The 24,341-nt window shown below is 39.7% G+C and overlaps 1 protein-coding gene across 1 annotated transcript in view; it reads left to right on the top strand.

Annotated features, from left to right (window-relative positions):
• The window catches only part of Pgant2 (polypeptide N-acetylgalactosaminyltransferase 2), a 338,317-nt gene that overhangs the window by 273,611 nt on the left and 40,365 nt on the right, over positions 1-24,341 (top strand). The window contains exon 3 of the mRNA XM_071583563.1: positions 17,020-17,118. Within this exon, the coding sequence (XP_071439664.1) occupies positions 17,020-17,118 (99 nt within the window). The remainder of the gene's footprint in view (positions 1-17,019; positions 17,119-24,341) is intronic.

The raw sequence follows: 24,341 nt of genomic DNA, 5'->3' as shown, positions 1-24,341 counted from the left end.
AAAAATAAACCATTTTTAAAGTTTGGTTTATTTCGATCTTGAAAATTCTCTGAAAAGTATGTATGAGTTAACGTCAGCAATTTCTGGTTGCAGTTGCAGGGGACATGCTCCGAGCCGCAAACGATGACGCAGGTTTTCTAAAAAACGGTCATGACTTTAGAGGAGACTTTGGTATACGGATATGACACTGAGGGAAAAGCCCAGTCTTCCCAACTGTCGGTTGGCGAGATAGAAGGAAGAATGCGGGGACGAGGCATCTGATGACCATTCCGATAGAAAGGACTTGGCCGATTGTTTTGAGGTGTAGAAGAGACGCTGGGATGAGTGTTTGAGGTCCAAGGGGAATACTTCGAAGGGGACAGCTAAGGTCTCCCTTTTGTTCTACGTAGGCTATTTTTCTCAAAATATTGCATGGCTAGATAGTTCCCGGACCGACCTCCTACTAAAGAACCAACTCAATGAAGGTATGTTACAAACAAAGAAGAAAATGTCTAAAAAATTTTGCCATTTCGGAAGTAAATTACGAATACATTTTGGATGAAAACTCAAAATCACCTTGGTTATTTGTTAGAGAAATAGAGGAGTGGCGGCCATTCGTACATTCTCATAAACGAGCGAATGACGTATTTGTTACAGGCAGTGTAAAATAAACCAAAATATAATTCGGTATTTTTAGTGTCTACCCGAGCAATACTAATGAAGAAATAGCATAATCTATAGCATTTAGCGACCGAATGCTGGCCTTATAATGTCTCTGAAAAGCAAAGCCAAAGAACTTAGAAGTCTTAGAGAAAATAGATTCCCCGGGTCCGGGGGAAAATACGCGGTTCAATCCCGAATGCTTTACGTGCTAAGTAAGTCGCATCTTATGTTTAGAGCGTATCCTTAAAAATCCGTGAGCGATGCCTGGGCATTGGAAGAAGGTTCTCATCACTCCTATCTATAAAGGCGACTCTCGCGTGGATCCCATTTAACGGGGCACAAAGAAGAGGCTTGGATTCAATCGACGAGATGAAGTAAACTGTAATGAGGAAGTAAGGGAGAGGTGTTACTTGGGCTGGTGAAGAAATACTTTGAATACGACGCAACTATTATGGAGGAATGAGTCGGTTAAAGAGATTAGAAATTTGTGTAGAAGGACCGGCCGTACGACCTTGCACATCAAAAGGCTCGCACTACCTGATTGGTTGCATTAAAACAAACAGTAAATGTGACTGGCTCATTTACCTCAGCTATTCGTAAGTGACGAATCTTTCAAATATTTCCTCACGTATGCCGCAAACATTTTTGCCGATGTGAGCTGCCTGATATTAGTTAATTTTCTTTTTGTTTTTATGACGGTATTTCAGCGTTGGAAAATTATCTTTGTTTTCCTTGTTGACTTTTGTTTGATCGTCAATGGTAGAATTAACCGTTCTCTTTCCAGTTTCGCGCAGTGTCTGCTCTATTGGCACTTGTCGTGCTGTTCTTTTCCAACTAAATTAAGGCAATGGATTTAATTTTAATTTAAGGAAAATTTTAATTTAATTAAGGAGCGTTCTTTTGTTTTCTCTAGAAATTGAGCACTTGAACCTTCCTTGAAAATATGCTCCTCGTCAGCGTCGACGACGCTTGAATTAATTCCCTCCGCGGAGCGATATGTGTAGCGACCTTGACCTGCATGTCACCTCCATCGCTCCATTCTACCTGGTGTCCCTCCAGACGTTAAGCACTCGCGACTGCAAATCTTAAGCGGATTTTCGCATTGCCTTGTGCCTCTTCAAGCGGCTTTCATTTAATACACATTTAAAGAATTGGAAATTATATTTTACCAACTCTCTGACTGATATTTCTGGGTCTACTTTCAAAACTCCATTTATTGCTATTATTATCCATTTTCTTGCCCTAATATATGTATATAGGGCTTTTCAGTTCTTAAGCTTAAATTTGCGTGGCACAGTTTCGCCCACGAGGCAAATATTCCATTATTCGTATTTCCATCGCGTTTGGGCCCTCCACCACCTCCTACTTCTCGCAAATTTTATATTGCATTCCTTGGGTGGGTCTCGCCGCTGTGGGACGTACTTGTATGATTCCTTCCATTACCGTAATTAGTAAACTTGGTAGCCTCAGTGTTTGTCCAATAAATTTCCAAGCTGCACAAGTGTCCTCCTCTCTTCCCTCAGTCTTCCGAGTATATCTCATTTGTAGCTCGGAGTATTCATTTTATTTTCATCGTCATTCTTTCCTTAATATTATTTTATATGCTTTCGTCCATGTTTCACAACCAAAATTGCTGTGGATTACTATAGTTATGAATCGATTAATTATGTTTTGATTTGATTTTAACTGAAAAAAGAAACTCTTTTGAATGATGCTTTGGTATTCTGTCTTTCCGCCTTCCTTGAAGCATTCATTCACCGACACCACTCCACCTCCTTCACTTCAGCTCTTAGTGTTTCCGTCTCCCTCCTCCTACCTTCCCTCCCACCCTCCCTCTCTCTCTCCCTCCCTCTCTTCCCTTCCTCTCCCCCTGAATGGACTGGGTGTGTTAGAAAGCTAGTTTTTAGATCATTCCACCTGATCAACCCTGACACTATCTATTGAATGAATATTTGAGAAGAATCTTAATAAATAGCTCAGCAGCATAGCATATTTATCTTCATGAAACTTCGCTTATCTTCTCACGATAGGGCTTAAGCATTATACAATGCCTCATTATATTCTGTGGTATTGAGAACTTTTTCTCACCAATATATACTTAAAGCGCATAGTTACATAAAGAGTACCTTCTAAACTCGTCCGGAAATAGCTTTATGTACTATAAAATAATAGTGGTAGTAGTAATTAATTTAATTTTTTTAATTTTTGGACCCATTTGACCAATGTTTTCCTGGGTCCACCTTTATTTTACTTCAGTTAGTTGGGGATTCCCTGGAACCTTTTTCCAAACAATAACCAGACATAAGGAACAACATAAGTTATTCTAAAATTTTAACATCCACAGGTGCTTATATATGTTAGGAGTTAAACTAATGATAAACAATTCAAGAAAAAGAAAATTACTCAATAGACAAATCGGAGAATACATTGCTACAATTTACACAAAATATTTTTCAGTTAGTTCACTTGTTGTGGTTCAGTATTTGCCGGTTTTCTTATTGCAAATTTTTCAAGCAGCTTATTGTTGTTCTTTAGGCAGAATGTAACCATTTTTCTAATGCTTGTTAGCTTCTCTTCCATACTAGTGGTAGTAGTAGTAGTATTTAGGGGAGGCGACCGAAAGCTGAGGTCATTAGCGCCATTAGGGATGGGAAATGAAGGGTGGAGAGAAACCCGGTGTCGCCATTAGGCTACTCTTGTCGAAAGGCGCCAAGGAGTCCGCAGTTTAACGTCCCATCCGACGGACGTTGTACTCACTCAAAGTGCTCTCCACAAAACATCTCAAGTAGGGGTCGGGATACCGCTGGAAAATATTTGTCTCCAGGATTTGAACCCGGGCCCTCTCGGTGGGAAGCCTGTAAGTTAGCCACCGCATCATCCCGTGCCCACTAAATATTTGATTCCGTTGAGGCAAATTACTTATTTTTTAAAGTTACCTCAAGTCATTTCCTTTAGGTGTATTAATAATGTACATAGGAACATATCCTCGGAAAATATCCAATAGAATTGTCTCCATCTTCCCTTTGTAAAAATTTTCTATCACATAGTTACTTATTGCTGGATCCAAATAATAATAACCCTTTATTGGTGTGGGTTTAAGGTGTGTTAATTGAAGCATGGTCATGGGTTGGGAAGGGTTCAGGTGGAGTCCACCTCCTCTCAACTCCCCCTGCCCCCCCTCCACCTCTCCTCGTCCGCACTAGCGCCATCACGGCAAGAGGGGGGCGCTGACTGGCGTGGCTGGCTCTTATCAACCGGCGAGCTATTGGCGCTGTCCACCCGCGAAGTCGATGCCCCCCTCCGTCTATAACATTATAATATTGAATTTGAAGATTTTTAGAGATAATTGAAAGGTTTTTTTTTCAAAATTTGGTCAACCTTGGGTTCATGTTTATGTTTCGGGTGAAAACTTAAATAAAAGTTATTAAATAATGCGGCAGCACATGCAGAGATATCTGGTGAGTAAATACGTGAAGTTTCTGATTCCTCACTCGAGCACACTTTGGCACTAGCCGTCGTTTTGATGTCCAGTCCTCCGGGTGTAGGTCACTCGGTCGTCCTCATTGTTTCCCGAGTCTCACTCCGAAGACCTTCTTCTTGTGAGTAGTCAATGGGACGTACTTGTCCGTACGCGTGGGGTGGGCGAAATATTTCGACAGGCATAGTATGCGGCAATGAGGCGCGAGACACGATTGACGTGAAAATTGGGGATTTGGTGTCGATTCGAGGTTCCTCCTAATTGATGAAGAGTTGACCTAACTGGGAAAGCCTTTCATAGTAGCTAGAGAAAGGTCGCCAGGTTATATTCGGCGATGTTTAGGGATGCGGTTGGATGTTTGGAGGTTGTTGGTTGCAGTAGTAAGAACAGGTTTTGGTGAAGTTAGAATGGGCATAGGATAAAGTTTTTCAAAGATTTTCTCAGCGACTTTCGACAGAATGGAGGTCCTGTTATGGTTCCGCTTAGTGCTTAAAATATTTTAGAGGACATTGTGCTGAAAGGAGTGAATTCTATGTCTGCGAGATCATAGCTTTACGTAGTGAGAAGGTAGCCGTGCTGGTGAAGAGGAGATTGGAAATAAGGAGGGTGTTTCATTTTCCTTGTTCGATGGTTTTCGCCCTTTGACAACTTGGTGTGCTGCACTCCCTTAAAACTTCTTTTTATGTTCTCGATCTCCTGATTCCTTCAACTCCACCTTCCCTCAAATTACCTTGCTTTACTTCCAAATTTCCCTTCTCAACAGCAAATAACACCCGAGATCATATTTAACCAATATTAAAAACAATATCTATACTTTATCTCCACTTTCTTTTCTTCAGTAATTTGTATGCCCTGCATACTAAATATCGTGGTCACTGAATCTACAAAAATCGCGATTCCTTTGAAAAATTCCTATCCAGACTAAGCATCTCACTTCGACGTGTCTATCCAGACCCCTTCATATACAAACAGATTCTGATACACCGTTGTGATATCTCGCAACAGTCAGCATGACTCTTTTTCCGGTTGCGCGTACCCCCTAGTCCCAAGGCGTGCAGTTCCTCAATTTAAAAAATGTGTTCGTTTATAATTAAATCGAGGTGAAACTTATTGTAGGATTGAAATGTGTTTGCGATCCAACAAGTATTCGAATTTTTAATCTCATCACAAGCTATCTCATACGGCATTTTGAGAACGCATTTACATAATGGAAACCGAAATGATTTCAAAGAATAAATGCATGAAAATTTTAGTGAGTTGAACACTATTATCACGGCGGTAAGAATGGCAGAGGTATTGATGAAATTATGGCTTACTTTCCATCGGTCGGAATGTTTTCACATGAAGAATACCGTATTAGAATTCGGTACTCATTAAGTAGGTATATATTTTCCACTTTATTGCTCCACTAACCAAACCAACTTTCATGCATGAGGTTATAATAATATCAGAATTGAGTCCCGTGGTTTTCAACATTCGTACATGAGGAGAAAGTGGTGAAGGAGGCATGAGAAGAGTTGGAGATCACGGAGAAATGCTAATGGTGGCTGGAGACTATAAGGAACTTGGGTAGATTTTCAGATGATAAAGATTTAGTGAGCCAGTCCGCCAAAGATTTACAATTATTTGTGGCCACATTAAAAAAGTTATGTTATCTGGATCGGATGAAGTTTGATGTAAATGTGGAGGGAATGTGGTTTTCCAGAAATGAGAAGACTAAATTAAGCAATCAAATTGGAGGAAATAAACTAGATAAGTTTGACCAATGATCGATCCATCTAACTAGTTTTTTGGCTGAAATTGGTATAGGTGGTAGTGAAATTAGAAGAGGAAAGGGTTGAGTACAGAATTTTTCAAATAGAGGGGGAGTTGATTTGAACGATCTTGAGAAAAAAGTGCAAAAAAATATTTTAACAACTTGTATATGGAGCATATTTTTCTACGGGGCGGAAGCTCTTACGTTGAGTGAAGGCGATTGGAGGCATTTGAGATATGCGTATGGAAATAAATAGAATGAATGGAAAATAGAAATGGTAGGGAAAGTAAATGAACTAAGACTACTAAGTTGGTATAGTAGGGGAGGATGGAGGATTGTTAGGATAAATTGTAAGGGGGTGAGAAAATTGGGTGCAGAGAATGTTGGTGGGCGATGGAATCTTCTCGACTATGACTGAACTAAGAATGTAAGTCGGGGAAAGAAATGGGATAGCCATGTTGGGCGGAATGAAGGAAGGTAGGAAGTAATCGAATTTTAAAAATGGATTTTTGCGACGTAGGCTATGTATCGTGCTAAGTGAGGTTTAGAAATGTAGTAGCAGGTGGTCAGTCTGTTCAATCAAAAGGTAACTTCCACTGTAATGACACTAAAATAATCATTATTATACATAGATAATGCACATCGACCAATTGGAGGTATACTTTTGGTTTACTAATAGAGGTGGATTACCTGAAATGGAAATAAAAAGTCACTCTAGTCTATATATCGACCAAGAAGGGTTATCAAATATTATTGATTGTTAACAAGATGGCGATAGTACATTGCAGTAATTGTTTTTAAAATTTAAATAGCTATGTGGATTGTTGAATTTTGTGTTTTTTGCTTTTTGTGTTAGTGTCCGGTTCTGAAAGAGCTAAAGCAGTAATTCCAAGAAGGATGGAAAAGTTTAGTATTTATCGACATATCTTACGCGGATAGCCTGATAAGTTTCAGTACTAACAAATATACGTGATATTTTGTCTTCAGATTTATTTTTATTCTCTAAAATAGTAATTTACGTCTTTCTGCGCAAAATGGCAGTTTTTGTGTGTAACAACCTCTTCATCCGATGAAAATCTCTGTTCTCCAAGCAAAACTTTAAGGTTAGGAAACAGGATAAAGTCCCTGGGGGGCAGATCTGATGAATACGGCGAGTGGGCATCCATTCGAAGGGCAATTCGAGCATTGTAGCCATGGCGACCGCCCAAGTGTGAGCTGGTGCCTTGTCCTGTGGAAAAGCACTTTCGTCTTTTTCTTCTTCAGATGCGATCGTTTTGCATTCAATTTCTGCCTCCAGTTGTCAAGTAAGGATGCTTAATACTCTCCCGTTATTGTTTTATCTTTTTGAAAGTGATAGATTTATACAATTCCGTGACTATCTCAAAAAACAGTCGCCATCGCCTTCCCGGCCGATGGAACCGTCATCGCCTTTCTCGAAGCAGGTTCACCCTTTTTGCAATCCACTATTTTGCCAGTTCCCAGGAGTGTAGTGATGGATCAAAGGCTCATCGCAAAAATCAGACTCGCTTTGTTTAAACCACTCCAACAGAGCCTTATTTAAATGTTTGTTTGGTCCAAAGTAAGCAAACTCGGCACCCAACTCTCGGATAGCCTAAACACGTCCAATTCTTCAGTCTGTGTGCACAACAAACGCTTTCTGTCCATTTCCCAAATACCATGCTCCATAGGCGGTCGTTCTGTACCATTTGGTGAACCTTTTTGATTTTATGAGTGATTGTCGCGGTTTTTGGCCATCTGGAATGCTCATCATCGACCAAGCCGATATGATCACGTTTACATTCATAATCCCAAAATTTCACGGTCGTACCGCATCTAACTCGTTTTTCATTTGCGTAGACGTATTAACTTTCAATAACAAATATTTATTGGCAGATCTATAAAGTCAGTTTTGTCCCATTTTCACAAAAAAACCTTCTCAGCGTCTCACTCAAACGATTGTCAAACTATGAATGAGCGTCCAAAATGGCTGAAATTTTGGTTAGTACTTATAAACGCATGCGTAATAATATTTCATAGCTTTTTTTGAAGAGTTCAGTCACCTTCATTCCGAGGTCGGAAAGTTCTCATATCACCCGAGTGTACATCGATGAATCTCGGGTGGAGATCTGGTTGTGCCATTTCCCCGCGCTCCGCAACTCTGCTCCCCTCCCGCTCCCTCGAGCAGCGGCACCCACTTTCAGCCGCTGAGTTCAGTTGCGATCGATTTTCCCTGCAATATGCATTTCCAGATTGGCTCGAACGGGCGTTCGCCTTTAATCGCGACGGTCTTGGCCAAGCACTCTCTCGCGCCCCCCCCCCCCTGCCATCGAATGGGGTCCTCAAGACTCCTCTCATTCGGAGTTTCGGTGGCGAGGGTAGTGAAAGGCTCTTCCTCAATGACACTCGACGGCGAGGTAATCCGAATTATGTTCAGAGATGGCCCGGAGTTTGTCTCTTTCGAGATGTGTAATTGTGTGATTTGAAGGTCTCCTCCATTGTTTCCGTCGGAGCCCTGATGCAAGATTGCCTTTGGGGATTCAGTGATCCTCCGGGGTTAATGGAAGAGCTAAAGGAAACCGCGGAAGAAATTCCTTGAATTACAAACATTAATCCTTCCACGATTATTACTTACCTTTCACTTTGAACAAAGTTGCTTAAATATTTCGAGCCGGTGAATGATTTAATCCCATCACCAACAAATTGTTCATAGATCTCAGTTACAATATTTGACTGACAGAGGAATCTTTTTAATGGATAGGCCATCGGAATTTGTGACAAAGAAACGATATTGTTGTTATACTTGGCCCTTGGAAGGAGAGAGGTAATCAATTAATGCACTAGGCAAGTTCGGAAGACGTCTGCAATTTTACAACAGTTGAATGCAAGTGAAAAAAATATGTCGCCGTGACTGGAGGAACCGAAAGGGGAGTACTGCGAGTCACGTAGAAAAACTCACTCTACAGCTACAAAGATCCCAAAGGCCTCCACCGGGGCGTGTGGCGGGGTCTTTTGGAGCACCAGCGAGTGGTATGGTGGGGTGGCTAGAGTACTGAATTCCCACATATAGGGCCCGAATTCGAATCCTGGTGAAAGCAAATCTTTTTGAGTGGCACCCCGATTCTTACTTGAGGTGCCTGGTGGAGAGCACTTTAAGTGAGTACCCGTCCGTCGGATGGGACGTTAAGCTGTATTTACTTCGGTGGAAAAACGAGTGCGTGATTAATTTGGTGACGGGGCCCATCTCTCTTTAATTTTTTCCCGATGGTCTAATCCATCAATATAATATATCATGCCATAACAGTTCCCTCTTGAGTTGCAAAAAAACTAAGGTGTCCCGGTACTAAGCTACGTACGGTACGTTCTAAAATCCTAAATCTTGGCTGCTATCTTCGAAAATTTAGATGGCTTAAAACTTCCAGCTTCCGTGTGATGCATGCTCGCTTCTCATGGCGAACCTTGTAGATTTTCTTTTAACCTCATCCAGTTCTCAAGTCCTCATTCCGAAATTATTTATATATGCGTGTTTTACTTGTCACTAGGCGATAGAGTTAACTAAATGCTAGTAATAGGCAAGGAAATCATAAGCTATGACAGACGCAGAGACAATAGCTGGCAGAGATTTTTAATCCCCATATATTTAAGCACATTTAATTTTAAAACAGTGGGTAAAGACAAAAAGATAGATGAAGGTCTCTTTTACATTATTTTACGTGCATGCATCAATCTTATTTTTCCTTCATTGCCAATTAAAGTACCCGAAAAAGTATTATATACACCTACATAGGCATTCTTAGAGTAAATTGGAGACCACAGGATATTTAAAGCTAAATTTTAATCTTCGACCACAAATAAAAAGCTTAAAAAATTGAAAACGGTGACTGTAATGGCTTAAAATGCGTTTTAGTTCATATGTCAATATTATGGAAGATAGCAAACACTGAAATACTGAAGGCGCGTGGAATCACTTCCTTGAAATCACGAACTCAGCAGCCCTCAGGTTCATTTCAAGTAAAATTAGGAGAGGAAACATGGGACCTACTCGTACATGGTAAAACGAGGGAGTTAGAAAATCGTTAAAACGTCACATCGAGATGAAAAGTAGGCGGAATTATATTTCTAGCAATGAACGGAATGAGATAATTCCAGATTATGAGGTATCCAGGATGGAAATAATGCCTGAAAAGAATGACGAAAAGCGTTAAATGGAAAAATTAACTGAAAATTTAAACGCAAATGCTAAATAATTTTAGTCCTATATCAGGGAGAAACTGGGAAATAATTCAACAGTTGACACACTCAAAGACATAAAAGGTGTAAGAGTAAGCTGTGGGTGAGGGAAGGCCAACTCATTAAAATGCTTATTCAGAGCTTTTGCACCAAATCCTCTCAGATTGTATCCGATAGCTTACCTAGTTAGTTGTCGTACCCGATACTCAAAATCGAAATTTCAATTAACGGAATAGAAATTTTTCTGAAAAGCATTCCCTGACTCCCATGAAATACCAGCTTGTACTATTGAAGGAATTGGGTTAGGCATATATATGTGTATGTATATGTATATATATATATATATATATATATATATATATATATATATATATATATATTCCTAACCCAATGAATGAAAAAAAACTAACCACCCTTATTTAAAGGGAAAAAAGAAGTAATTACCGAACGATATCCCTCAGATATATATCTTGCAAAGTCATGAGGCATATAATTGTTATGTCGATAATAAGGATCTTGATAGTAAGGAGTTATTGATGAAAACCAGCATGGTTTCCGAAAGGGTAAATCCTGCGAAACACAAAAAATGCGCATTTTTTCGTGATATTTTGAGTTCGGGAGAAAAAAACCTTATTTGTTTACCCTCCTAGCTTAATTTTTCTGTCAACGATACCCTTCTCTTTGTGAAAATTTTAATGCCCAACCCAACGCAAGTCTTCTCCTTGTGTACCCACTACTTCGACCATTTTGGTCCAAAACACTGTCGAGATGCGCAAAATTTCCACATGCTCTAGGTTTTGCCCTCATAACATAACGTTTAACTTTGCCTTTTTCTTTATGAAAAACCGTATATCTTTATTTTATGTAGTTCCTCTACCTCTCAGTTACAATTTCTCTGCCAGTCCCTGTTCTAACAAAAATATCTCCAATGTTCGATATTTTTTCTAATGCTACGGCAGTTTAACGTCATAGTTTTTATTTTGTCTATGGCCTTTTGCTTTAGGATTTTCTGGATGCTCACAAAACTGTTTCGCAAAGATTCAGTCTTAATAGTGACACTGGTTAATAATCACTGACGTGACTATCTTAACCGTTTATTGAGATACTCATATAATCGATTCTACGAGGGTTTTCCGTCGTTTTAACGCTAGTGCCTATTTGTTTGATCACGTCAGAAATCTGAGAGTCGTAGCCTGATCTGATTGACAAAAAGCGCTGAATCATACATTATTTTCCTGAATATATAACCTGCACCCTTTCCTATCAACTATGCTAAACCCTCCCAACGGTCTTCATGTTTTCTATACCAATGCCAACCACGATGCCTTGGCAGTGCATTAGACCCCGAAGCGACTTAGTAGTACCTCACACGATGAGAGGACAGGACTCAGATCAACGAAGCATTCCTCCGGTTAGTAGCCCAAGGCTCTTCCCCTAAACATCCCCATTTATACATCCCCATTATGTACTTATATCCCCGCTTGGTTTTTCCATATAAAATACTTACAATACGACCTATGTTTTATCTTCAGGTAAATTACAATCATTGGACAGCACAAACATGCCGGAGAAGAGAGGGTAGGGAGGCATGAGCGACATCATCTGATGTTCTCCCACTCTAAACGTCTAAGCGTCGTTACTGCTAAGTCTTAAAGTACTAATCCGGGGCAAATCTGATTCATTCGATGGAATTCGAATGACTTCAACCCTGGGAAAGAATTCTTTGAAAGAGGGGATGAACGGCATTGGCGTTTATATCCTGGAGACTATGCTGCTTTCGGCAACAGTCCGTCCACTCGGGTTGCAGAGCCCGTTGCTCCCTTCTGAATCGCCCGCCCGCCTCCTTTGCCTTGGTCGATAGCCCGGGGGCTTTATCAGTGATTGCAGCCCCGTTATTAAACCCATGCTATGGCGCTTAATCACGTGATTATGGAGCTTTTAGAAATAATAATGCGCAAGTTACTATAAACGTTAATTGAAATGAGTCGTCTTTATGGCGGTACCGTTTTTTTTAAACGATTCATGATTACCTACCATGACTTTAACATAGTATATGTAAAATTTACCATGTTTTCTGCTATCGGATTTTGTACTTATAATTTTTGGTGGCTGACCTATATTTTAAATTTTATTTTAGCTATTATATGTGAGACTGAAAAAGGCTGAATTTCACTTCGATTTACATTGCCGCAATGGGAGGTCGAGCAGCTCCGTTCGAAAATATATTTTTACATTTTTTCTCGGGTAAAGGCTAATTTTAATATAAATTTAAAAGCTAATGTTAATGGCTTAAGAGTTTAAAGTACAAAATATATATTTATCGTAGGTTATAAACATTAGTACTCATTAAATAAATTTTCAAGAACATACCTTCGATCTTCATCATGACAATTGCTGCCATAATGTGATGAAAATAGCAGCGTGTCCAAAGGATCACTTCTTGGAGTGTAATGTGAAGTGTTGATTAGCATTCGAATAGGAATTTGTTTTTTAATTCTCACATTATTTTCAGATGCTCAATAGACTTTTCCAGAAGGAAAAGTCAATAATAAGGTACGCATTTTTCAATACAGTCGTTGTGCCAGTAAGGCGATCGCAAAATAGTTTTTGGTCGCTGTTTACTGTCAGATCGAAGAGTAAAACTTATCCTAAATCGACGGAGCGCTATTCCACGATCGTTCTCCTAGACAAACAATACTAAGATACTATTGCGATGTTAACCAAATGTTGCCATATTAGGCATGAGAAATATTCACCCGTGTACATGTAAAAAAGACATTCAATTCTAAAAAAAAACAAATAAAAAAAGCTTCAACTTCTGTTTAAGTTGGCAAAAACTATTGCCTATGGCAATTGATTTTTTTTTTAGATTTTTTGTAAATTTTATTTGCCTATAAGTAGTCTTATTAAAATGTGACGGATTATAATGGCTTCTTCGACCATCCATGGACAGAAATATTTTTTAATGTCTGCTTCTATCCCAGTATTTTTCACTAGGCTTGTACCACTCGATTAGGGTCGATTTAAGCATATTTTATAGTTTTCCGATATCTTTAGGCATCAACTTTAATTAGCTACTTAATTTACGAGTAATAGATAAGGAATGCATACACGTATACGTTACTCATTTATGAGAATGTTACAATTATTTATTTTTTAAATATAACATTTGCACCTGTATGTATATGCATCCAATAATATTCTAATTTTAATTCGAAAGAATAACACCAGAGAGTAAATAAACAATCACAATTGATTTTGCAAATATAGTCTTAAAACTTACCTATCCACATGCCAGATACCTATAGTTGCCTATACAATATAAACCGCAGTTTTATTGGATTAAAAACTTAAATGTATTGTCAATTATGAAGGGCTTGTGCTTGATGATGAAATTAAGCCTGTCATATACGAAAGAGGTTTTGGACATCTGTGACTCAGGAAGGCAAAAATAAGGCTCTGCTTTAGTAATTAGGTGTGGTCCAATGAAAGCTATTTTCCAGAGCATCAGTAATGGCATCATAGTCTTCAGTTGGTTGTGATGAGTGGGGTTATAGCTTGCCTAGTACTGAGCCTAAAGGCATACATGGTTTGCATGAAAAGTAACGGGATTAATTTTTTCCTGATGGGATCGTACGTTGCAGCGCGCTCACACCGCGCGGGCTCGGTGGTGGGGGGTCTGACCTTCAACACGTGCCAAGCGCCAATCGCCCGCAATTTTTCGTTCAGACTAGATCGTGTTTTAATGGTACCGTGTGGAGTGACTCAGTGCAAGCACAAAATTTAGCGAACGATTGAACAGGGGTGCGCCATCAAATTTTGCGTTGGACTGGGGAAATCGAGTACGAAGTTTTGTCAAGTGTTTAAGGATAAAAGCACAAAAAAACTGCAGTTTTTAAGTGGTACGAGCTCTTCAAAGTTGGTGGAGAGAGTGTGGAGAACGAGTCCCGCGCTGGACGGTCGTCGACGTCAATAACCGACGACATTTTGCAATGTGTGCGTTAAGTCCTAAATTCAGATCATCAGTTAAATCTGCACATGATTGCAGATCGTATTGGCATTGATAAGATAACAGTGAACACCGTTATCACTGAAAATTTGGTGCTGCGAAAGATTTATGCTAAACTCGTCCCGAAGGTCTTAACGGACGATCAAGAGTAGAGTCGAGTGTCTGCTTGCAAAGACCTTCTGCAAACGCCATCGTGACGATTCCCCAACTCACTTACAGTCCTGACTCTCCACCAGCAGTCTACTTCCCTGTCCCAAAAGTGAAACCATTCCTCAAAGCACTCTACGATGGGACTCTAAGTGCTGTTCAGGAAACTTGCACGCGTACCCTTAAAGATCTTCCGGAATCGGCCTACCCGGGAGCCTTCGAGTCGTGAAAAACCCGCTGGCAAAAGTGTGTCGATGCTCAAGGGATGTACTTTGAAGAATTTTGAGGCATGGTAGCAACTTTAAAATACTAAATCTCTTTCTCCGAAACTTTTCCCCATACTTTTTATATCAACCTGGTATGAAATTCACGAAATAGGTAGCTAGGGACGCCAGTTTCCTCCCCTGCTGTCTACAGGTTCTCGATAATCAGAAAATAACGAACTTTTGGTTTGTGAAGTGAAGTCCAAAAGGCAATCTGGATGTCAAGCAGGTTGCCTCAACTTCCAGGGTAATGCACGTGTGGATTTATGTGAAACGTTGTAACTATTCACCGAAAATAGCAACAACTTTTTCCTTAATACCGTATCATCTAGAAGTGGAAGCACCGAAGAAGCGAAGATTTCGGTTCCCGGTGGAGTCACGCTTTCCTGGACATTAGAAAAATGTGAACATTTTCCATAGGAATCTATTCAAAAAATGGTTTATTTTGCCTGATTATAATCAAACGAGTTATGTCAGAACAATATAATTGCTAGGGTAAAATTGGATTACAAACTGGCATCTTTTTATTTGAATATGGTTCAGTTATCCTAATATTAGGTTTTCGTAATCCAAAAAGGGATCAAAATATAATTTTTTCTTTGTGTTGTTATGTTTTTCACGGGGTTTCCACAGAAATCAGATTACCAAGTCTTTCGCGTATCTCATGAGACCAAAATAATCCCTTCATCCCATTATAGCCATGAATAAATTTAACGGTTCAATGTTATCGTGGAAATATTTTTTTTAAATAAGTCTCAAAGCCTACTGTCTGATTCAAAATGTTAAAAATGTTAAATTTGAAAGTGCATTGCTCTGATCATTTAAGCCATTAGAGCAAAGTATTATACAAATTCCACATGCCTTGTGTGTATCTGGTAAATTCTTGCTACTGCTTGATTGGCGTAAAAAATAATTAAGGGCTTTTACCTGGAGAAAACTACGCTAAGGATCCAAAATTTAAATCAAATGCATGCTTGGTCAAATTTCGTCGGTCATTTACGTAAAATTCTTTTTAGGCAGAGCTATTCTTTAAATAAAGGCAACTATGAAAATACTGTGGGTGTAATGATGAATAAATGATGAATGATTCCTTCAATTAATATCGTTTCGTTTGTGCTCCAGCAGCCATATTATTACGCGTATTTTTCCTGCAATTTGCACAAAAATATTTTTTCATACGAGGACGAAAATTTTATTAAAGGTTTCAAAGTGCTATAAGTACGTACATCGAAGCTGTTTTGAACCTTTCTAATCATGCAATGAACGGTACTGTTCCAATGAGGTTAGGAGAAGCTGACAAAGGCTGACTACACACTACCATCAAAAAGAGGGCAGTGCTTCTTCAACCAACTGAGGCCTTTGGCGTATATACGGACGCCTCGGGTAAACAAGGGGCCATGGTTATTCCCATATGGGGAATACCGTTTGATTATAATAAAAGTATTGATTATTTTTAAAACCAGTATTTCCCTGTATTCAATAAGGTACAGTCACAGGTTCGTGATCTGGTCGCACCTGTCTTGCCGCGCCAATCCGGCCGTGGTTCCCCGTGACACTTGCGCCGTCGTCACAGCATTTAGATTGTGGGACAGGGGTCGCGTAGGGGCGTAGGAGGGAGCGTCGGTAGGTTCTGCCTTTGTTCATGACAACAGTCCGCGACAATTCTTTTATCCTACTCCAAATATTCAGATTATTAAAACTATTATATTATTAAAATTAATTGATTATTATCATGATTTGACAATTGAACGAATTCGTGCTGTACATAAGCAGTTGCTTTACCAATATTCTTATTACGCTTGATAATTATTTTGACAACTATATTATGGAAGAATAGCATTCATGTAAATTAGTATGTTATATATTTTCAGTGTGCAAAACATTTTTTGGTTTCATTTTAAATTACGATGTAAAATAAATTGAAAAAAAACATTCGGAATTCGATGTGCATTAAAAGTTAACATTATCCCCTTATTTTTTGGGAACAGGGCATTTGCGCAAAACGGGCATTTATGTGAGCGCAATAACATTTTATTAACGGCACAATTTATTTTCTGCCGTATAAATTATTATAATCTTTGTTTTTTGTATCACAAAATATTGCAAGAAAGAGTCGTCTCAGTATCGTGTCCTATATATAGATAGGTAATTCCGTTTGATCTATCATGTACTTTTCCCAAGCTTTTGTATTTCTAATATCTCCTCTAAATAATTTCATGGCATATTCCATCCTTGCGCCTTATGAGATAAACACATTAAACATTGATTACCAAAAATTTGAAATTAAATCCGAATTTAATGAATATGTCCTATCTTTTAATTTTGTCCCCTTTCGCAACCAGTCGTGCATGGGAAGAAGCTCTGTCAGGTAAGCAGGGACAGGTCCACTTTCGCGGCTAGCGAAGTAACCCAAAAACATCTTGGTATTCCACCTGAAGGAGTTTTCTGTATCTTGTCAGTGGTCTTTTGTCTTCACTTGCCCTATTTTCCTTCGCAGGTGTCGGCGGAGGCACTGGAAGAGTGACCTCCCGGCCACGAGCGTCATCATCACCTTCCACAACGAGGCGAGGTCCACTTTGCTCCGCACCATCGTCAGGTAAGCCATCAACATTCTATGCCATTGCACCGCAAGACCCTCCCTTCTTCCTTCCCACCATCGAGGTGAAACGAATATAAATGCACTTTCTTAGTCGGAGATCTCTCCATTGTCACACAGGGTCGCACCCAAAAGTGGTAGGACTGATTTTTTTACAAGAATTTTATTGACGATATACTTACATCGACTTAATAATCTTCAAAGTATGCTCCTTGAGCTGCTACACACTTAGTATAACGTTGCTCTCATTCCCCGTACGCCCGCTGGAAATTTTCTTTGGGGATGCCGTTGATGACCCTCGTCGAAGCCTCTTGAACGGCCTTTATCGAGTCAAAGCGTCGTCCCTTGAGCTGTCTTTTCATCAGGGGGAAGAAGAAGAAGTCCGGTGGTGCCAGATCGGGAGAATAGGGCGGGTGCGGCAACGTGGCAACGCCGTATTTGGCCAGGAGCTGTCTGACGACGATCTGATGACGCGCCATGGCACGGCGCGTCATGATGAAGCACCAAGCAGTTTTCATGGCCAAATCCTGTGAAATAATGCGTTGGACGTTGGATGCAGACAGACCCAACTGGTCCGCAATTTCTTCACTGGTTTAGCGTCGGTCAGTGTTCAGCAGTGTCCTCACTCTGTCCACATTCGTGTCGGTTCTTGCCGTCGACGGCCGTCCGGAGCGATGGTCGTCTTCAACGAGCTCCCTACCCTCTTTAAACAACTTGTGCCACTCAAATACTGTGGAACGGCCTAAGGCAGTGTCCCCATAAGCCTGCTTGATCATATCGAGGGTCTCAGTTGCCGTATTCCCGAGTTTCGCACAAAACTTCACGGAATAACGTTGCTCTAAATTCAGATTCATATTGTTTTTCGACGCGGACGAAAAACTTGCTTCACTAAAAACGGTGTCCTCACTCAACGAACCCCCGCAGGCGACTGAGGTTGGTGTCGGTCTGTTGCAAAGAGCCCCCTCCACGTTACCCTGCCAAGCAGACCCCCCTCCACCGCTCCGTTCGCGCCAGAGAAAATCAGTCCTACCACTTTTGGGTGCAACCCTGTATGTCGTAAAGGAAGGAAAATAATCCAGGAATGGAATTGAGAGATTGGAAATGCATAGTGTACCATGATTATCCATGCGTATGTCTCGCGACACTAAGGTGACGAAAAGTCACAGGTTTGAATGCGAAACAGTTACGTGTATCCTTGTTGATTTGTTTCTGACGGGTAGAAATTTTTTCGATTTCAATGCACTGAGCTTCCGTTACCTCACGAATCTTAGAATCTACTTTGTAGGCTCGGTGTATTTCCCGCAGCCGATTTGAGCTGTCCTAAGACTACAATAATGTTCTTTGGACGTGTTCTATAATTTGATTAAATTGCGGAAACACAAAAGCACGCACGTACAAATATAGAACGTGCTACAGGCGTGACGATTGCAAAGAACACTTACATACACTGAAAACCGCTCTGATAATTTTATTGTATGAATATTTTGGGGGCAAAACCACCACTTTCAGTGGAAGGAAGTAAGCGCAGAGGAAGGGTAGAGGGCGGTAGGGGAGACCAGATGGAGGAGACGAGGAGGGGAGAGTGAGTAAGGGGGATGGGAGGTGTTCGGGAGGAGTGGCGGTTGCGGGTAATATTCGGACCAGGGCCCGAGTAAGCTCCTAGGAGGCCAATCCAAGCCGCCTAGAGGGTTTTGAGCTTTGAAGTTGTGCCTAAGTGGGGTCGAGAGACTATAATTGATACATTTTAACAATGATTAAAGGAAACAGTGTGGGGTTTGGCATTTTTGGAAACTGTTTGAGAGGCTGTTACTGCAGAATATATACAATAGTTCATGCGTGCGTGTGTGTGTGTGTGTGTGGCGGTCGCGGTAGTCCAGTGGGTAGAGCGTTTGGCTACTGACCGGAGGGTCCCGGGTTCGATTCCCGGGCATATCTCTGAACACCTGCAGCTCCACCCAAGCTAAGTGATTTTTCGGGTACCAGGCTTTCCTGGGAAACCATAACCGGCACAGGGGAAGGAACTGACGCCCCTACCCTGGTGTGTGAATTTCATACGCCGTCGGGCTTAGTACTGGGTGAACTCTACCATCACCTGCCAAACCGACATTCGGATTGATTACGGTGTTTATAATTTCCGGTTATACATGTATCTAGATTTGAGTGTGCCAGGAAAAATTATATATATATATATATATATATATATATATATATATATATATATATATATATATATATATATATATATATATATGAGGGCGATTCGAAAGGTAAGGTCTCCTATTTTTTCATGAAAAATCAAATTTATTCTCAACTTTATGTACATCTAAGGAAAGGCTGAGCGCTTAGCTATTTTTCTACATGGTCGCCTTGACGATCAACCACTTTTTGCATCCTTGTACCCACTTTTTAATACCGGCGTCATACATTTCTCCCGCCGCGTCACAAAGCCAACACGAATCAAACACGAATCAAACACGAAATCCCGCAATACGGCGAACAAATATTCATTCACATGGAAATATAAATAAGGAAAAGGGATAGGAACACACAGAAAGGACGAACAGGAGAGGTGGAGAAGGCGGAATCGATCAGATCACAACAGAATTGACAACGACTTGAACACCGGATCTTTCCCCTTGCCGGGCGGATGCTCTAGCCACTTGAGCTATTGAGGAAACGTAATTTACGATGAGACCTGTGGGTCTTTAATGCGTATATATTTTGACATGTAAGACCCACAGATCTCGGTGTAAATTATGTTTCCACGATAGCTCAAGTAGTTAGAGCATCCGCCCGGCAAAGGGGAAAAAACGGTGTTCAAGTCGTTATCAAGGAAATATTTTTTCTGTTGTGATCTGATCGATGCCGCCTTCTCCACCTCTCCTGTTATCTTTTTTTTCTGTGTATTCCTATCCCTTTTCCTTATATCTATTTCCATGTGAATAAATATATTTATATACATATTTATATAGTATAATATATATACATATATATGCATATATATATATATATATATATACATATGCATACATATATATATTTATTTATTTATGGTAAATTTTCTGCGAGGGGCACCTCGCGAACCACCTTTGAAAGCCTTTGCACTCACCCCCGACTCTAACCTCTGCCCATTGGGTCCCAGATGGAAGTCCTGCGGTCAGGAAACCTCTCTTGGACGAGAATCCGTTAATTGGGTTTTTGTTTCATCGAAGGGGATGCAGATTGACCATTGCTCCACTCCAGCCAAACTATCCTTTACCTCCACCCATACATATATTTTCTGCCTCCCACAATTCGGTCCAACCCTCCTCCCTTTCCCACCATCACCCAATACATTCTTCCCTTCACATCAGGGTCTTTAACATTCCATTGCCTCAAAAAAGGCTCCGCATTCACCTTTCCTGCCTTATTTGAATTTCCAATACCGTTAACTTTCTCCCTTCTGGCATTCTTCCCATCTCTTCCTTTGTTTCCTTCCCGCAGAATCTGTTTGCTATCTCATCATATTAATATCGGCCTGCCCGCGGGATGATCGCAGAAATTCTTACTTGATCTTTTAGTTTTCCTGTTTGCGTCATAAGGACCTGTACTTCACGCGGTTAATATCTGACATATCTCATTCCTTAACCTATATTAATATCAATTAAAACCACTTTTCCCTTTTGTTAGATAAAAGAATAATATGTTCTACATATTCCTGAGATTGATTTTCATTTATTTTATTGTATATAAACTAATCTAGTAAATTGAAAACAATATTTCGTTAGTTATACATGCTATTATTTTAGTGATATCTTACTTTTTTTAAGGTCTAATTGGTATCATGAGCTACCTGTCCCCGTGTCCTCCTGCCCAAGGTCAGGAGGACAGGCTGCCCTCGCTGCTCTTGTGCGAGCAAATTCCTCGAATCGATCGGATGACATTTGTTCTTCGCCTCATAATCGTAACTTAACCGACATTTTTTATATGAGTAACAGCAGATAATATTTTCCAAGAATACATATTTCTTTTACGTTAACGAACAACTGAATGACTGAAGTGCTTTTTGACATTTCCCCTTCAAATACCTATCAATGCTGCCTCAATAAAACACATTAGTTAATGTGCTGAGTGTTTGAACCTTTTGGAAATATTGCAGTTAAGAAGTAAAATTTTAACATTGGTGACAAAAATAGGTGGTTCAAACGCCTAACCGCTCCATTTAAAATCTCAACTACGTGTTGGAATGAATACAAGACGTTTACTATATTATATATATATATAATATATATATATTTAAACACCATAAACACAATAATCAACCCGAAGGTCGGTTTAGTAGGTGATGGTAGAGATCACCAAGTACTAAGCCCTATACGGCGTGTGAAAATTCACACATCAGGGTAGGGGGGCCAGTTCCTTTCCCTGAGCCGGTTATGGTTTCCCAGTAAGACCTGGTACCCGAAAAATCACTTTAGCTTGGGTGGAGCGGAAGGTGCCCAGGGTGCCTTGCCCAGGAATCGAACCCGGGACCCTCCCGTCAGCAGTCCAACGCTCTACCCACTGAACTACCGCGACCCATGTATATATGGCGATATATAGCAAACGATTTCTTTGTGAATGGACTTAAAAACCAACAAAAGTAAATAAAAAGATGTATCCTCTGAATTCCATGATTTCCAGTGAAGGAGACGAAATACCAGATCTAATATAAATTTTACTTTTAATACTATTCTAAAAGTTCGAGCTCATATTAATAATTTACTTTGCATTTATTAAGTAATTAAATTGTTTCTATGGCAGACATAAAATGGCTATAAAACAGAATAAATTTTAGAAAATGTTTTCTTGTCGTTTAATGCATTTATAATTATTTCTCGACAAGGTGTCTTTATGCCAATCCACTTTTATGACGGTGAAAAGCAAATTTATCTCTTTAATTGTAAATTAGAAATATTTTTAAACAATTTTGGCAACATTGAGTCTAAACTGAGCAAAAGGATACAATTTTTTTCAGTTGCCGATTTACTAGCCAAAGCAAGTAATAATCGTACCGATGGTAACATGGTACAAAGATGCCAAATTTTTTCAACTATTGACCTTGTTGTTTTTTTAATTCAAATCATTTGAAATCTGGCATCAGGTCATATGTATTACGTATTTATTCTGATTTGTAGAGCCATTGTAACATGAAAGACAATACCTGGGGCGCCCTACAGTTTTTTAACTGTCGCCACGTCCTGGATCATAAGCCATTGCGCCTGGGTGCCCTCCACCAGCAACACTCTTAAGATGTCATGATGCCGATACTGCAGGATAATTACGTCTGCCATTGATAACCATGTTTTCAAAACTTCTTTCTTTGTAACTGCGGCCTCATGTTCGTTTCATTGAAGATATATCTTTACTAGAGTAGTACCTAGAATAAGGTATCTTTTTCTTGAATATGAAGTATTTCAACTGTGTTAGTTTGTTTACTACTTTAACGCAGGGTTTTTACTGTAGCTGAAAGCTTTTGCATCGGTTCATTGCTTGAAGGGGCCAGACTTAGGGATTCTTCCGTGAATTAGTCCATATTCTCGTCATCAGAAAAAGAATCCGACTCGTTTTTTGAATGTGTTGATCGTTTTCTTCGAATGGGAAGGGATTATTCATTATCAATATGTCCCCAAAAGGACAAACAGTGAATGGGCAGCAATATATAGAGGTTACGAGACAATTAAGACATACTATTTTGCGGAAAAGACTACAAATATGGAAAAACAAGTCGTGGTACTTTCATCACTACAACGCACCTGCGCACGCATCATTCATTCTTACCAAGTGTTGAGCCAAAAACAGCGCACTGGTAATTCCCCCTGCTCCCTTACTGTCTTGGTTTTGTTCCAGTGGACTGTTTAATATATTTCCTAAGTTGAAATACGCCTTGAAAAGACGCCGATTGGAAACTATTGAAGACATCCAAAAAAATTGTACCGCAGACTTAAAGTTTATCCCGAACAAAACGTTCCAGGTTGCATTTGAAAGTATTATATTTCAGTGTGGTACCTTGTCATAGCCATCGCATGCTTGGCAACCATTCAATCCCCTACAGCTTCCACTTCCACACTAGAATTTTACCTACTAGTGCTACCGCAGCATCTTCTTTTACATCTCTCACCAGATGGGATTGTTTGTGTCCTCGGAAAGTATGACGGTTGGTGGTTTAGAATAATTAGCAGTTCCAAACATACTTCGGTATTCCCTTCATTCAATATTAGCATTGTTATTCGAATCCTTCGAGACGATACTATCATAAAAGAAGTAATAAGATGGCTTTAGAGGGGGGTTTAAGAGGATGTAGACGGTACCAATACGTCGATATTGTTTCTACGAAATGTCGAAAATTATCGGTATTTGCCTCTTAAATAAGGTGTCTGCCGATATTAATTTCTGATACCACCGGTAGAAAACTGTATTTACTGTTAGATTATTTGGAAAATCAGTATGACGATAGCGAAGGGCAGACTAGAATATTAAAAGACAGGGTTACTGTGTAATATGTTAATTAAGGAGACTATGTCCTCAGATCTGAATTTGACGCTCCAGTAAAGGACTCTAGGACAATGACACTGGGTAACAACGATAGCTATAAAAACTAGTGCAACATTTATAAAAATTATTCTGACCCATTATTTCAATCAAAAGTATAATATTTAACGTACTGATGGATTTTAATAGGAATGTAATATACCCTTTTCCAAAAAAAACATTAGAAAATGGGAAAATTTCATTGCAATCAATTTGAAAATAAGTGAATCGAAGAATATGGCAAGTGTAATCTACAGAAGAATAATTATATCGTTGGAGTACTAAACTAGGACTCATATTGAATTTAAAATCATTAATGAGTACAGGGGCAGGAGGAAGTATTCTTGCTCACATACTCATTGAAGAGACAAGGATATAAACAACCAAGAAGCCCACATTTCTTACGTCAATACGGTGAAAATTCCTAATGACATGGACTGGGATATAATTTTACGAACACTAACAGAAATTAGAACTAATAACGACTATGGATTGATACACCATCTACAATGAGAGACGATGACCGTGTATATGTATAGTGAAAGCGTAGAAGTAGCTATAATTTTAGGCGGCGTAAGGCAGGCATTGATATTATATTAGGTATAATTACTTATAATTATATTAGCTATAATTGGTAAGGTAAGGTGCCCTTGATATTGAGTATTGAAGACTCT

This window comes from Hetaerina americana, unplaced genomic scaffold (assembly GCF_022747635.1).
Source record: "Hetaerina americana unplaced genomic scaffold, ioHetAmer1.1.p SCAF_14, whole genome shotgun sequence".
NCBI lineage: Eukaryota > Metazoa > Arthropoda > Insecta > Odonata > Calopterygidae > Hetaerina > Hetaerina americana.
This window is presented reverse-complemented; position numbering and strand designations above follow the sequence as displayed.